This window comes from Anser brachyrhynchus (assembly GCF_964034855.1).
Source record: "Anser brachyrhynchus genome assembly, chromosome: 1".
Lineage (NCBI taxonomy): Eukaryota > Metazoa > Chordata > Aves > Anseriformes > Anatidae > Anser > Anser brachyrhynchus.
In genome coordinates, this window is record NC_137694.1 from 57,236,398 (window position 1) to 57,253,421 (window position 17,024).

At 41.3% G+C, this 17,024-nt stretch overlaps 1 protein-coding gene across 1 annotated transcript in view; it reads left to right on the top strand.

Annotated features, from left to right (window-relative positions):
- Positions 1-17,024, top strand: part of LARGE1 (LARGE xylosyl- and glucuronyltransferase 1) — a 283,588-nt gene that overhangs the window by 262,638 nt on the left and 3,926 nt on the right. Inside the window, exons 13-15 of the mRNA XM_080590550.1 lie at positions 2,366-2,644; positions 8,992-9,138; positions 14,246-14,441. Coding sequence (XP_080446676.1) covers positions 2,366-2,644; positions 8,992-9,138; positions 14,246-14,441 — 622 coding nt within the window. The remainder of the gene's footprint in view (positions 1-2,365; positions 2,645-8,991; positions 9,139-14,245; positions 14,442-17,024) is intronic.

The window sequence follows — 17,024 nt, forward strand, 5'->3', positions numbered from 1 at the left end:
TTTCAAGCAAGTACTTTGGCTAGGCAGCCTTTTTAAAGGCATGGTATGTACCTAGGAATCAGAAATAGGAGAAATGTAAGCTAAGGATGTGGATGAGGAAAGACAAATTTAGCATTAGACTGCTTGAGGTCAGGGTGAGAAAGACTCGTAAATTGGTTGAATGTGCTTAAGAGGAAGAGTGAAAACAAAGAATCTCACCAGTAAAATTCTCTTGACTGAAACAGACCTTTAAAAAAATACCAGCTAAATGATGACCTCATTTATTATGCAGTATTAGAGTTTATTTATTTTCTCTAGAGAACACATTCCTCAAGACAACTAACAACAAAGAAATAACTTGGTGTGTTTAGAAACTTGTATTTCTAAGTTCTGTGGTCAAAAAAAGACTATTCTAACAACCTACAGAGTTCAGATCAGGGAGCATCATCCAGCAGTCCCTGTATCAACTCATAGAAGTGGAGCCTGTCAATGAGAAAGGCACAGCAAAATGGAGTGTTCTGAAGGGCACTAAGCTGTCCAGCTGGAAATTTATACCAGCAAAACCCAGTTTCCACTTAACTGTTGCAGAAAGCTTTGCAGGCATCATCAGGTGTGCCGTTTAAATAAGTTATGTATGCCATTTGTCCACTGCTTAGAGTCCTTGAAAAGCATTTTGCTACATTTCTTTCTAGGCAAGTATTTCATTTATAAAAGGCTGCCCTAAACCTGAGTGATGATGAAATGGATCCTACTGATTAACAGGTTGTCGCTATATTGAAGAAAGACAAAAAATATATTTTTTTTCTCTATTTGTTATTAGTGCAATCAAAAGCCTATAGCCTTCACATACCTTTTAGATCCTTTTTATCGATTTGTGTTTCTAATTCAGCTGTATGTTTCAGGCTGATAATAGCCTTTGTTTCAATAATAGATGAAAAGAAAATAATGCACCAGGTATAGATTAGTAAAGGTAATATCTCATATCTAAGACAAAATGATTATATCGTCTTGAATGTCATCAGGATCATTCAGAAACACTGGAAAAAGCTATTAATGTTAAATCAGAATTTGTGTTTGCTGGTATATCATTCCTTTCTGCTGCAATAGTGTGATAGTAGGAGGGGGGAATTATTTTCTCTGATTACAATGATGCAGAAAACTTTTCTTGTATTCTGTATAAATATTAATAGGAAAAATCTAGTAATGCGGATATGGAAGGTAGAGAAGATAATCATGTTGCATCATCTACTCTTCCTAATTTTTAATAGAATATGTGGCTAGGCTGCATAGGTTCATTTCCCTTTATATTAACTCAAGAGGCTTTGTAATCGGTTCTTGCTGTATTTTTGGGTGGCATATCTTAATCTCTAGGCAATTCCGTATAAATTGTCCAAAGTGATTAATCTATTTTGACCAGACTGGGTTTGATTTACATTGTATATGAGGTCTTTTGTTGTCATTTTCATCAATAATATTGTAATTGCTGAGAGTTTTAAAAATATTCATTGATACAACCTGTTTCAAAAATCATTTCATGGACTTTGAGGAGGTACTGCTAAAACATATACAGATTAGTATTTTAAATGATGGTTTTGTCTGGACTGTTCTTTTGGTATTCCATGACAGTGCCATATCTCTCCCTCCTTCTCTCCTTACTCATGGTAAGCCCCATTTCTATTGATGTTTCGTCCTTTCCTGTTCCTTCCCCTGACAGTGAGTTTTTCCAGTCAACACAAATGTTTATATAAGTCAGTATTCCCTTGACCTATCACTTTCAACATTTTTTAAGATCTGACTAACCACCTTGCAAAAATTTTGAAAAGGTTTTCCTAAACAGGAGGTAAAGTAATCTGTGGGTCTGTACACCTTTCTTCTCCACTGGCTTCTTGAAGAGAGACAAACTTGGCCTAAAATGTGAATTGGGCAATAGCCATTGCTTTAGATTACAAGTCCCCTATTCTGTAAGTAGATCTACATAGACAGATCCCTACAACCACTCAAAGCTCTCATCAGATGAAGCCCCATCATCCATGTGGGTTTTCCTGCAGCATCAAGGCTTTAAGCAGAAAGGATTGTCATTGATTTCACCTGGCTTTAGGTATTTGTGTTGTGGATGTTTATATATGAGCTAGTGCCATCTTTGTCTCCCTCGTATTCACTGGAGAGAGGTAGGCGTATCTAGGGTGCAGTCCACCTGTCCAGAAAGAGACGTGGATTTAGATAAGATGAATTGTGCTGTAGAAATATTTATTGCTTTCCACAGGATATAAAGTGATGCCAATCTGTCTCACTTAGGTAGAGGTATCTGTATTTGATGAGATGAACCCAGGCAAATAGTCCCAGACGGGGAGACAGCCTTTTATTATTCTCACCCTTCCTCTTTCAGGCTCCAGATGCTTGAAGCGATCTGCAAACACTGGGAAGGTCCAATCAGCCTGGCACTCTATCTTTCTGATGCAGAAGCCCAGCAATTTCTGCGCTACGCCCAGGGCTCAGAAGTACTAATGAGCCGCCACAACGTCGGCTACCATATCGTGTACAAGGAAGGCCAGTTCTATCCTGTGAATCTGCTAAGGAACGTGGCCATGAAGCATATCAGCACACCGTACATGTTTCTGTCTGACATTGACTTCCTGCCCATGTATGGACTCTACGAGTACCTCAGGTAAATGGACAGTGATGGAGGGTTCCCTGTTGCCACATGCTTTCTCAGCCCTTCCACACCCCTCCCTTCTCACACATTCCCAAAATAATGCAACTTGAGCAGATCTGAAAGAGGCAGTTTAGTTGAGCAGCTCTGAAAGAGGCAGTTTAGTTGTTTGAAGTGTGACAACACCCAGCAAGGCACAAGAATTTTTAGGGTACAGGAAGAGGCTGTAACTAGAAGTAACACAATATAGTTATGAAAGGAAAAAAAAAAAAAGGTTCTAAATGTGAAACCTGTTAGCTATCAGCACAATTTCCTTAAAGCAGCAGAAGAAACAGTTTGAAAATTGAACTGGATTAAGTGTCATTAAATGTACAATAGTGTCCAGTATTAGCAGAGATGTGAACTGAGCAATTTCCTTAAACATCCCAGGTTCTTAATGTCAGTGACAGAAAAAACATGCAGAATGATACTGAATTTTTTGTCCTTGTGATACACTCTTTATCCAGCTCCATATCTTGAAAAGGGGATGAGAGTCTAACCAGCTTAAGAATATGACTATGACCTGCACCTGTCAAGGCAAAATAATTAGCGTAAAGAAACTGGGAAGAGTAACCTCAGTGTGTACTGTATCTTAATGAATGTGAGCAAGTTGGGCTGAACAAACTACAGATCTCTGATCTATTAACAAAGCTATTTTTAATAAAGACCTTTTTCCTCTACAGAGGCTGGTCACCTGAGGCCAAAGCATAGAGCAAGGAGGACACCCTGTGGCCAGAGAGAAGGATTTCAGTTCCTTAGTCTTTAACCAGTTTTGTCTTTCATCTCTTTTTGAGTTTGGTAAAACCTGATCACAGTGCTCCAGTGAGGGTCTGCCTGTAGGTGAGCCCTTTCGATATGTAGGCCTGGTGTGCTGGAGTGTAAAGGGAAATATACCTTCCTGTATTGTAAACTTATGAATCAATTCCTTTGTTTCAGGCTAACTCAATAAGTATCTTCTCACTTCTCCCTCATGTGGACAGCTGCCTTTTTCACTTTCCACATCCGTGAACTGGGCCAAATTCACTATGGCTTTTAAGATGCTGGATTTCAACAATATCACTGAAGCTTTATCCCACTGTGTCAGCCAGTTTCCCACTTATTTTAGGGATATTTCTTTTTTACTTATGCTATGAGGATTCCAGAATAATTCTGTCTCTTGCACACATTAACCGTCTCAAGATACGTACAAGGACTGCTGTTATTAGCAATACCGTTCTTTGACGTAAGTGCTGCATGCTGTTACATTTCTTCAGATCAATGCTGGACACGGGAAGGATACCAGCTGTTGACACTGACATGTAGAACCAGAAATACAGCTTGTTCCTACATGCTGCTTTGCAGTGCATTGATGGCAGCCAGCATTGAAACGAAGAAGAGAAGAAAGAAAACAAAATGACATGCCATAATGCGCTTGAGACATTACAGCCATACAAATTACTCTGATATGGTGATAATGTATCATAGGACTAAATGCACAGTGATGCCACACATTGGTGTTGTTCAAAAAAAGAAAAGGATTGACACTGAACATTGTTGCATCTGAGACCTTGCATTGCTCTACAAGTCTTTTGTGAGACCCACACCACCTTAACTCTGTGCATCTCTGTTGCTTGGGAATATTGAAATTGCTAATCCTCTACTTCCAGCTCTTTAAAGGGGGACTGGATTGGAAGGAGGGTAGGGGAGGACACGACTAGAGTCTTTTGTTGCTTTTTCAGTAATGATTTTTTCTGAGCAAAATAGCAGTGGGTGCAATGAGATTATTTTAAATACAGATATGTTGTAAATTTCCACATTGACTGTTCCCACAGCCCCTTCAGGTAGCTGATCAGCGCCGTCTGTTGGAATGGCAGCTACTGTTTGGTAGAGTGTTAATATACATATTCTCATTTCCTCAGAGAGAAAAACCATATGCAAAAAGATGTAATGTGGTGTTTCAGGTGCTACTGTATACAGAACGAGCCAGACAACTCCATCTCGCTTGCAAGTTGCATATATTGTATATTGTGTCTCTACAGAGTATGTATTCTCAGAGAAAGGAATTTTGAAAAACATTTTCAACCTGTTTTGAAGGCGTTGTATGTGAAGGATTGCAGACAGTTTTGAAGGAGAAGTTGACGGTAACCAGTCCCTCTAGGTATCTGTTGCTAGCACTTAGATTTATGTTAATTGAGCTTTTTCACAGCTGCTAAGTAATGCCTTTTCAATGCTTTTAATCTCCATCAAAACCCCTTTTTGTTCTACCTTACTCTCCTGTAAAGTACAGAGGGGAAGAAATGTATCATTTAAAGGCTTCCTGGTTACAAAACTCAGGCATTTTTATGGTCTGCGCTGAGCAGAAGTCTTTTGTCACCTTCAGTCATTTGTTACTGAGGTCATCTTGTCATTGCCCCAGAGCTAAAGGCTCTTTCTGGTTGCAAAAAGTAAGGTGTGTGGGTCAACCTAAAGGCTCTTCTAACATAAAATAACTAGACAGGCTGCTTCTTTATGGTATCTACAGTTGTCACAGCTAGCACTAAAGTTCTTTCTTGACATATTTGTGTAAAATATGCCCTTTGCTTCCAGGGACACATTAGCATAAACTGGGAGCTTGCATCCAAACTCTATCCGTAGGTTTTAGACCTCTTCCTTGTAACATGAATTGTGAAATATTTCTGGTTGCTCTTTAGCATCTCAGAAAGAGTCACACTACATGTTGTGCCTGTTAATTTTTATTTGTTGGGTGCCTTTGAAGGTTGCTTTTGTAGAGAGGATGAAAGTCCTGATGAATTTAACACTGGGCTGACAACTCTTCAGTTCTTGTAACAAACCCCATGACTACCTTGTCCATTGATCTTGAGCTAATCACTGAGGGTCCTAATGGTGGAAGATAATTGGAATTAATGGACACTTTTTTATTTTATTTTTTCTGAATTCAGTGCTTTTGGATTAGGTTGTTAGTATTTCTGTGTCTGAGCTTCTTTATCCAGCAGAAATGGGAATGATACTACTATCTGCCCACTTGAGGATGAAAATGATTTGTTAATTTTTGGAAAAGACTGTGGAGATGAGAATATTGATCTCAACATGCTGGAGTTCATTCAACCTCTGAGGAGACGCTTGTGATTTAAGGTTCATTTCATCCATGCTTTACAAAAATAGAGTTGATTAGTAGATTAGAAATTTAACCCAACCCTCGCTGTGTCAGAATGACATACATCGGGTCTGAACACAAAGGTGCCTGGGAAACGGTTTCCTGGACAACACTAGCAAAGAGAAACCTCTTCATAAAATCTTATATCCTCATTTTGGGGTTTGGGGAAAAGGACAGATATAGGAAAATGGGTACAGGATTGATATTACAGAATCCAAAAAACAGCTCTCACAAGGATAGTGCAGGAATTAAAAAGTTTCCCCAGTGCTGGTTTGTAAAATAACCTGATGTATTCCTCACGTTATATTCCACATATGTTGCAACACTTAACAGTGGAAATTTTCCATTCCAAGTATCACAAAACCAGTCAACCAGCAAATGGCACCTCCACTCAAACACAAAAAACAAACAAACAAAAAAAAAACCAGCACCACACAGTAGGAAGAGGTTAGATTTTCAGCTGGGAGTCCAAGGAGCAGACCACCAACTTCTTACCAGAAGAAAATGGAATGAGTTCTTTTCTCTACCAAAACCTGCTTGTCTTTATCGCAATTAACATGGCCTCTGTTGTCCTCTGTCACTGAGGTTCAGCACCTGGACATCAGCATTGATTCTTTCCTCACCTTATGTCAGTCTTTTATGTCATCTAGTGCACATTCGAAGCAGGCTGTTCTACTCAGAGATCAGTGCTGCCCTCAGCTCCCAAATCAGTTTTGCTGAACCTCTACCCTTTGGCCTTAACAATATGCACCTCAGATGCTCACATACCTCTTGAAAATATTTCTGCAAAGATTATCCCATTACATTATTTTACTCTCGAAGCACCTCTGGTGGTTCTCTATGTTTGACTGCATCTAGTACAAGCATCTTGTTTTCATATTCTGCTTTTTTTTTCATACTAACCTTGGACTGTTACAGTGATTTCAGCCTCAAGTATCAGTTTGTTCACTCTGTGTTGGTTTTCTTTGTAAAGCTATTGTCATCTGTTCTTTCCAACAAGAGATCTAAGGCCCAGTTCAGCCACTGACACCTGTATTAAATTTGCAGATGACAAGACTGGGGAGTGTGTGAAAGGATTATTGATACGCATATAATTTTTGTACTTGTTTCCCATATTTTAGAAAATAAGTCACACTCAACACTAGTTGTAACATGCAACTCTGTCTTACACCCTTACTTAATACCGATACCTCCTTTAGCTTTGTTCTACTTCAGACTGTGAACTTTGGTGGACAGGATTGTCCCCTACTCCTTGGACAGTGCCAAGCACAGATGAGGCCTTGAGTTTTGCATGAGGCTTTTGAGCTCTCCATGAAAGAGACAGCAGCAGCCATAAATGGAAGTTGCTCTTCCCTTAAAGAGCCCAGAGGATGAGCATCACCGCAAACATCACCTGTTTCTTCCTTGCACTGAATCCTCAAAGCTGCACTGCTCAAGTCTGACAGATTGCATAGACTGCAGAAAGCCTGAGATGTTGTCAGAGTAACTGTATTAGCGTACCCTGCTTGCAGAGAAGGTGTGAAGAGGAAAAAACATTAAAAGCATCATAAAGACTGGGTGCTGGCACTGCTCAGTGATTCTGGAAGGTCGTGGAGGCTGATTGTAAAGGATTCATCTATTTACATGCAGATATCTTGGCCATTAGTGATGGTGAGGGAGAAGAAATAAGGAAAGTACAAAAAAGGTATAATAAGACACTGTTAAAATCCTTCAGTTGTGAAAAATTCAGTGGAATGTGGCAGGGGTTCTTTAAACAATGCAAACTTTGCAGTAAGGCTTTGGGAACAGATTTTCTTTTATAGAACAGGCCCATAGGGTGATATGAATTCTCTAAAATTCAGATTTTATTAAATAGACCTGCTCTTTTTCTTTTTCTCTGATGGCAATAGAAATACATTCTAGATATTCTGTGCTTTAGAAGAGTGGTTTGTTTGGTCCTTCTAGTATTATGACAGTGATCCCAATTCCTTCATCTTATAAGGCTGTAGAGTTTCTTGCTTGTCAACATTGTCCTTGATTGCTTGTTGCAGTAACATAAAAGCCAGGACAGTGAATCCTGTTAAGGGGAACTGACTTTGACAGGGAGAGAGAGGCATATTTCTCTTACGAAATATAAAGATAATGAAAGGAAAATCAAGACAGAGTTATTTCTAATGACAAGCATGCTAAGATTCAGTCAGGGGATGGAAAATGAACTTCTCTTTCCTTTTCTTTGAATTTTAGTTTGCTAGGAAGGAAAAGACAGAACACATCTGGCAGGCAGTCTGTAAGATTGCTAAGCTGTTGTCCTAAGGCCCCTGTCTGGAAGGGCCTTTTTGCACAAAATGCAGTATCCTTGCATGTACACACACACACTGAAAGTCTCCACACTGAACAACTTGCAGCAAAAGAAGGCAAAAAGCGAGGTAGCTCTTTGCACCCAGTGCACAGTTCTTCTCTGTAGCAAACAACCTCTTTGCCTTACGTACAGTGCCAAGCACAAATGAGCTCTGAGCTCCAGACACTGCCATACACATGATTAACGATAACGAAGAAACACTTCTGCTAATTTCCAGCTGTGGTTATTTGCACCACGTTGCAATAGATCTGTGCCTTGTCTTGAACAAAGACTGACCTTCATGGCAGCCAGCGTTCTTGAGGGCAGATACCTGGTCCATAAGAGGGCTAAGGTAATGCTTACCTCAAAGGACACACAGAGCTCTAAAGCGGAGGTGAAAAGCAAATATGATGGCACAGCATAACCCAGAGAACTGCTAGGTTGAAATGCAACTAAACTTTCTGACTCCTCACCTTGTAAAGTCCTGAATAAAACCCAGTTCTTTAGAACTGCCACGGACTGGGCAGCTCTTTGCCATGTATGTAGAAACATAAAGAGATTTAACTGCATTTCTCTTACAGGGCTGGTCAGTTGGCCCTACTCAGACTCCTAATTCAGCTCAGGGCATCCCTGAACGGGCAGGGTAGCACTGATCTGCCAAACACACAAGCTCTTTTTGAACTGTACTGTTCTCCCTGCTCACAGAGTAGCAGATTCAAAAAGAGAGGAAAAAACAATGCACCTATGGGAAAGAATGTGAGCCATAGTTACATTTGCAGTATCAAACTGCCCATTCTCTGCTCTTTATTTTGAAATGCCAAGTGATTTTCTCAGTTTAACATTTTTCTGCTCGTATTTGTTTCTCTTTTCCAGGAAGTCCGTCATCCAGCTAGACCTGGCTAACACCAAGAAAGCTCTGATTGTACCTGCTTTTGAGACCCTACGCTACCGCCTCTCCTTCCCCAAGTCAAAAGCAGAGCTGCTATCTATGTTGGACATGGGAACCCTCTTTACATTCAGGTAATGGAAAGTACTTTCGTTGAACCTGTGGTCATTATCTCTAAAGAGTTTTCTTGATGTTCTGTGAATATTTTATTATTCTCTTCTGTCAGCTACCTAGCTCCATTAAGAAATGTATTGGATTTTTTTCCCTTTTCATAGAGAGGCAGTGAACAGAATCATATGTGGATATATTCCATCTGTAAGCTCAGCGTTTTAGCTAGTATTACGCTCCCCTACTGAAGGACTTCAGTTGTTAAATTGAATTTGTTTTATTTTCGTCATTCTTTATTGCTCTACAAAATCAGGCGCGACCATTACACTCATGTGCGTGTAATTTCCTTTTTGGCTGCCAAATACTATCTGGATAGCTGAGTCCCTCATGTGACCAAAAATAATTTCTCTCTGCTCATTGGTTTGGTTTCATACTGACTGATTGGAAAAACAAATACAAGCTTGCCATGTGCTCTTAAAAAGTATGAAACAGCTGCTTAAATAGCCAGAGTTTCCCAATGTAGAGGTGAAAGTATACTCTGAGTAGAAGCTGAGAAATGAAGAGCACCTGAATTCAGAGCTCCTCTCTGAAACAGACTCCTTTTGTTGCTGTGAACAAGTCACTTCTATTATCTGTCAGACTTTTCAGTTTTAAAATGCAGCTACCAAGGGTTAACTGTCTCATGGGTGTGTGGTAAGGTCTGATTAGCAGACATTTGTAAAGCATCGTAGTGATGGCAAGAGTACAATATGGCCTTATGATATTGCACAGGGAGGGGGCTTAGGAAACCTGTGTTCTTGTCCCATCTCCGCTAGTGTCCTGCTGGGAGGTGATAAACGAGTCAGTTCTTTCTTACATCTCTGTTCTCCGTCTCTGAAATGCAGGTAACAATGTTCACCTCTGCTTTTTACAGTATTTTGAGATCTAGAGATAAGAACTATGAAAACACTAAGTGTTATCCATGGCCAGCACAGCTCTTTATCACATCTCCCATCCTTTTCTTACTTTAGAGCTTTCCTCACACTACTTCCATTCCCTGCATTATGCACCACTCTAGTTGCAGCAGCCACCCTTCTCTCATGCAACTTTATGCAGACGTCATAAGCAGACAGCCTGTGTGAGCCTGGAAAACACAATTCTGACCCTACCTCTACCCATGACTACCTTGAAATAGAAGCTCGGGATGACTGAGATATTAGGGAGGCATGCCCCTCTCTGGAAAGTGACTTAAGGTTACTGGTAGAGCAAGCATCTTTCCCCTGTCATTCCTTAGCAGTCAACAAAGTACAAATTAACATGATATTTGTTGATTGAGAGTAATTGTTTCTCCCATAGTTGAAAGAAAAAATCCTTGCAGTGGAAAATAACACCCTCAGGATTTTCAGCTGTTACATTCCACCAGCAGTCAAATTTTCAGCCTGCACAGCAGTGGCCTTCCACTACAGATTTCATCTCCAAGCTATTCAGCATGTTGGCATGTTCCGCACACAGACAGATTTGCACCTCCTTTCTCAAGTCTCACTCAGGCAAAAATCTCTTTAACATCAGTGGGAGTTTTGCCAGAGCAAGGTTAAAAAAGAACTGAAGGACATGCGAACTGTAGCTGGTTTACATATTAATGTAGGACATGTTTTACAAATGCTTCCGTAGTTTGCTTTGGCTCGTTTCATTGTTCAAATCTATCAACAGCCACAAAGCAGCTGTGATCCGGGCTGAGAATTTCCACCTCCACCTTCAAGGTGCTTTAATAATGCTGCAATTCAAAGGCTGAGCGGGTGGGAGTGAGCTGGGGAGGACTGCTGTGACAGTGATTGCTGAGAGTGCCTGCAGCATCCCAGTCCCTCACACCACACGGTAGATTACAATCTTTCCCTCACTGAAATTGCTTTTGTCACCTCTTTTCCAAATGGTGACCTTTTCTACCTCTGGGCAGCTAAGGAGTACAAAACGGCTCTCAATTACATCCCCCAGTCACCACCAAAAGGAAAAGGAAGACGTGTGAGCATCTGTGGCTGACAGGGTGTGCTGCGTGGAAACTCTCTGCAGCAGTGGGATGCTCTGTCCCAGCTTGATGGCTTCGTGTGCAGGTGCTGGCTGTGACTGTGCCTCCTGAGGATGTGCCTGCTTGGTGGCTGGGTAATAGCTGATGAACCACGAATGTGCTGCCGACACAGCTTTCAGGCACGAGGAAAACCACAGCTGGTAGAAGATGCATCATATTGAGAAAACATAACCAGCAACGACTGATTAACTAATTAACTGATTGCATTCACAATCCAGCAAAATGTTTAAGCATCTGAGAACAGAGCTGAGGAAGTTTTTCTTTCACCAAAACATTTTTCTCACTGAAACATGAAGCTTTGAGTGACAGGGCAGAAGAGTGAAGTAGAACACTCTGAGAAGAATAACAATTTAATTTTGCTAACTTTAGCAAAGTTTGCTTTAGTTTTGAAATTGTATTTTGGAAAAAAAAGCAGTGGATATAGATAGTAAGATGAAACATTTGACCCAAAACAGTTATGGGTGGGTTTTTTTGGTAGATGTTTTATATGAACCATGGGAAAGAAACTCATAATCACTGTACAGAGATCAACTGATTTTGTTTGGATTTTTCAAAATTTCCGGTGTTATTGAAAATATCTTGGTCACTATTTTCACAAAGAGAGACTTCTCCCAAAAATCTGCGAAATTGAGTGTGGCCTTAAAATTCAAGGTGCGTTTAAATCTTGGGTGAAAAGGCTCTGAGTGGGAGACCTAGACTTACCCATTTGTCCTGCTGATGGAAGACCAGTACAGACAGTGAACCAGTTCTCACAACAGCATCACTGAGAGTAAAGTCTGTTGGAAATGACTCACTCTTTTATGGCAGCTTCCCCTATAAGGACATCCGTGTAATGGTGTCTCCATATTCTGATTTTGCAGTTCATTTCATGTGACGATTAGTCATTGGCCAAGACCTAACTCCAGCAGATTATATGTACACGTATATATATTTAGACCCATATTTTATGTACATATATGTATGTAATCCTGAACTCTCACAGTTCTAACTTCCAGACTGATTATTCCATAGTAATTAGTGTGTTCACACCTTATTTGAGCATCCTGTACTGAGATTCCTATTTGTCCTGACCTTAGCTGCCCTTTTGTCTGTCACTTTCCCTCCACTCACATCAGTTGCTCTGAAGAGGCAAGTAAAAGATCTCTGGTATTTTTTTGTTTGGTTTGGTCAGGTCTATTCCTTCCTTTCTGTTTTTTCTCTTTCCACTCCCACTTCCCTGTCCTCTCTTCATTGTCTGTTCCCCACGATTTAATTTTTCCTGCTGGTTCACTCTCTCCACTCACAGAGGTTATACCTGAGCTGTTGTGTCTGCTTACATTGCTATCCCTGAAAAGGGTCAAACGTAAGGGATGTTTTTATGGCTAGTGTCCTGTTACCCCCGCTGCTTTAATCAGTAGGAGAGTGTTACTAGAGGAACAGCAGCATTTGCCTGATTCTCTGCAGGAATCTCTCAATTAACCAAAGTTTACATGGGGCTTTGAAGATACAAATCACTTCATGAGTGTTTAGTAGTCATTATTGTTATTATCATAATTAATTTCAAAATGCCGGAGGTAGGACATTAGAAGATAGAGCATCCTCCACAATCCCATATCATTTTAAGCTCTATATTGTGATTATATTTTTTCCATCACAGATAGCTGGTCATTAGTGACTGCATAGGTTACCAAGTCACTTCCAGAAAAGGGATGGGCTTCTTGGAGATGGTTCCAAAGGCTTTTAAGGATTGTAATCTTTTTGAATCCAGCACTGGTTTCTAATAAACTCTGGTTAATTCATTCACTGTCAGTTTTTTTTTTAGTACAGACAGGCTTTGTTTTTCCTGGTTCCCAAGGCAGATATCTGAAAGTAATGCAACCTGTTTACAACTTAGAAATGCAGCTTTCAAAAGACCATAGGTTACTTGGGACCCCAGTGCTGTGGATAATAATCCTGTCCTCCTGCACTGCCCCTGACCAAGGAGAGTCAGTGAAACTGTCCAGTAATAAGTCACATGAGTATACAGCCAAAGTGGAAACTCTTGGGCTGTGATTTTACGTCTCTGTTTTTAACGATAGCTTGCGACAGTATGAGAATCCAGGTCCCAGCTCTACAAATAGTTAAAGCTTAAATCTCTTCACTTTGAGCACATGAGTCATCCCCGTGAATTCAATGTACCTTACATTACAAACTGGCAGGATGTTTGTTTTGCCCCTTCTGTTACACATCTCAGAGCATTGTAATACAGATGGCCTGCTATGCCTTTGTTTCATTATTTAATCTATGAGTCTGCAGAAAGAGCCTGTCTCATTGATTTTTGGAAAGGTGTAAGAAGAGTAAGTGGGCGAGAGAATCATTGACCCTGGCACTAATGGGGTGGATTCAAGCTGTGCTTGGAAGGGACCTGCTGTGACCTAAACAAGATTAACGAAGTATAAAAGGATCCTTTTCTGTAAATCAAATTGATTACCTTACTCAGGATCACACAAGCACCCCCCACAATATAGAAAGTGCAGCAGAAATGCCTTTATGTGATATTTTACTTATTAATTTAATTATGCACTTTGGCTCCTGCCATAGTAATAACAGTAATTAATAAAACAGAACATCTATCCAGAGCTGCAGGTGTCTCTCATACAAAGTATAAAATTGCATACAAAACAGATCGTGAATGTCACTGTGGTGTAGAAATAGCTAATTTTCAGGGCCTTGTGTGAGCTACAGGGTTTCATGCCGATTTTAGAGCACTGATGCAGCCACTTGGTTGCTAGGAATGAGACACAGCACTTTGCAGCGCAGATGAACTGTCTGTGTGTTTTGTAATTGTTCCTCACTTTAGCGTTAGGTAGTGTTTTCAAACCATCCTTCACCAGCTAGATGTGTTTAAGCATCAAGCACACAGAGGCTCTGGGAAGCGTGCTGGAAACAGTCCTAGAAATTGCCTCTGATGCGTCCTGAAAACGATGATGTGAACTGTAAGCTAATGTCCTTATTTTCGAGCGTTTTATCTAACAAGTAACATTTTGTAGCCTCGCCAAGATGCGTCCTGTTTAATTGCCTCCCCGTGTCCGTGCCATTTATGTCTGTTGAAGGTATCACGTCTGGACAAAAGGGCACGCGCCAACGAACTTTGCCAAGTGGCGAACAGCCACCACCCCCTACCGCGTTGAGTGGGAAGCAGACTTCGAGCCATACGTTGTTGTGAGGAAGGACTGCCCAGAGTATGACAGGCGGTTTGTTGGATTTGGCTGGAACAAAGTGGCTCACATCATGGAACTGGATGCACAGGTGAGGAGATGATGCCTGCATAACTCACGCAGGGGCGGGCAGCAGGGTTGTTAAAAGAAATCCACCTTCTGTAGAAAGGCTTCAAGCTCTGCATTGCCAAAGTGCTCACCCGGCCTTACTGAGCTCCTTAATGAGTGCTTTTTTGAGCTGGGAACACTCGGTTTAGTCCTTGTCAAGCATTAAAAAGAGTACTGAGTCTCCTTAGTTCATCTGTCAGTGCTGAGAAAGCTGTCATCTCAGAGTGTCACAATTCCTCCTACCCAGCAGTGTGCCCAAGTACCGCAGCACTTGTTACCAGTCTTGTCACCTACTGTGGGATCTGTAGACCTATAGATCTGGCTGGAAGCTTTTCAGTTAAACAGAGGTTGGTGAGTCCCAACGGTTAATTCAGAATCCAAAAAGCAATCTTAAACTGAATCCAAGTCAAGGATCTTAAATTTCTGGCCCGGATTTACAGCACATCTCTGCAAAGGCAAGGACTTTACATTTCCAAAGTCTCTGGCTATGCAGCAGCAAACTCCAGAGGATCCAGGTATTTGATCCTTGGGCTGTCTGCCTCTTGGATTTGTGGCTTGGGATGGCACTGCTAGACAGAATGTTTAAGAATAAGGATGCAGAGTCCCAGACTGGCACCAGAGCTCTCAGAGCTGCCAAGGTCCCTGTCACAGACCTAGATCTTTAGACTGGCACTGGTTATGGCTCCATGGGAGCCCGGTGCTGCTGTGCACTGAAATGGCAGAGTTTGCATGTCCCCGCTGTTCTTGGATGTGAAGCTAACCAGTGCGTTAATCAGCAGGGGCTGGGTCATGGCAGTTCTTTTTATTTTGCTGTTTGGGTTTTTTTTTTTTCAGTTTGATTTCATTTCCAGTTTTTGAACCATTGGCATTTCATGCTAGCTGAAAAAAAACTTACTTTTTTGCCAGCTGTATCCCGCTATGCTAAGCTTCTGCTATGAGGACTTGGATCTGGGATACAGCTGATGCCTCTCTGCCCAACTCTTACCAGCTTGCAGGAGGCAGAGCAGCACAAGACATACAGCAAGTTACTGGGAGACTGTATCTTTGGGGTGCAGGATACAGTGCTTTTGATGCAGGCAGGCATATGGGAGGGTTATTTTCTACGGCTTACAAAACCACATGGCCACCTTGGGCTACCTGCCACTTGCCCTCTGTTTGAAAAAGGGCATTGCAAACTAATTTGTGCCTACTTATGTTGAGGAAAAAAATGATTACAGACCGAAAAAAATATTGTCCATTATGTTATTATTAATAATAATACTTTGCTACAGCACTTTAATTTTCCAGTGCACTATCCAAACACTAATCAATTAACTATCATTTGTGGAGAGTGCCAATGCAATGATTTATTTGTTAATCTGGGTATCAGGGCTTACATTCCCACTGGCAACTCTCATCTAGCACTCATGATTTAACTCTTCTGTTCAGAGACATTTGCTCAGCATACAGACTCACACATAGGAAATTGGAACATTTTTCAAAGTTGATCATAGCACAGGTATTTAAAAAGGCTGTTGGGATGGAACTAACTCAGTTGGGGAATTGTTTTTCTCACTCTTCCAGCCTTAAAAACATTCTCACTTTGAAAAGAAGTTTCATTTTCATCTGTAGCAACTTGGGTATTGGCCTGTTTTCCCACAAAATCAGGCTGGAGGGGACATGCTACTTTCCCCTATGTCAGCTAAAATTATTAAATTCCCTGTGCCAGACCAAAATATGCTGGACTACCTTGTTCTGTTTTCCTCACAGTAAATTCAGATGTGCTCCTAGTTGGAGTTCATTTAGACTTTTTCCTCAGGGAGCTTTGATCTCCCAACCACTCATTCTGTTGCAAATTTTGATCCATCTCCCAAGTTCTGTCTCCTTTGCCTGGCTGCTCCTGAGGTTAGAAGGAAGGAATTGTGATGAATGGGGCAATATCCCCTCCATAAAAAGGAGGAAACGCTGCACAGAGCACCCATAAGGCATTCCTTTGGCTTCAGGGCGTTCATGGATCATGTTGCTGCAAGCTGTTTGGCTGGCTCCATTATCAGCAGACAAAACAGCCGCTCAGCTGAGTTATTTCCCTGCTCCTCACAACTGCAGCGTGTGTCAAAAGGACTGTGGGAGACACCTCACCAAGGACCGGCGCCACTACCATCCTTCAGAGCGTCACACAGCGTGGAGATAATCGTCATTATTATTCTGGGGGCATGCAGATGTCCACTGAGCTGGATGCTGTACAAATATATGGATAATGACAGTCTCTGTCTAAAGCATTTATAACCTGTGAGATAGGGACAGAGGTTCCTGCGAGTGCTTTGCTTTCTCAATGGATGTTTTCTTATAGTAAAGATGGGCCATTAGGAAACCTTTCCCCACTCTTCCAGTGATTTTGGAACTAGACAGTGAGCATCTCTTTTTCCAGGACCCCAGCCCAGCGTCTTTCAAAGGGGCTTATGTTTTTGGAGCACTTCTATGTGGCTGAAGGCCTTTCAGGGATGGGAGCACTGCTCTGCGGACCGTTTACACTGCAGAGCATAGAAAGTCTTTGACCTGCAGGATGGCAGACTTGAGATGCAAACAG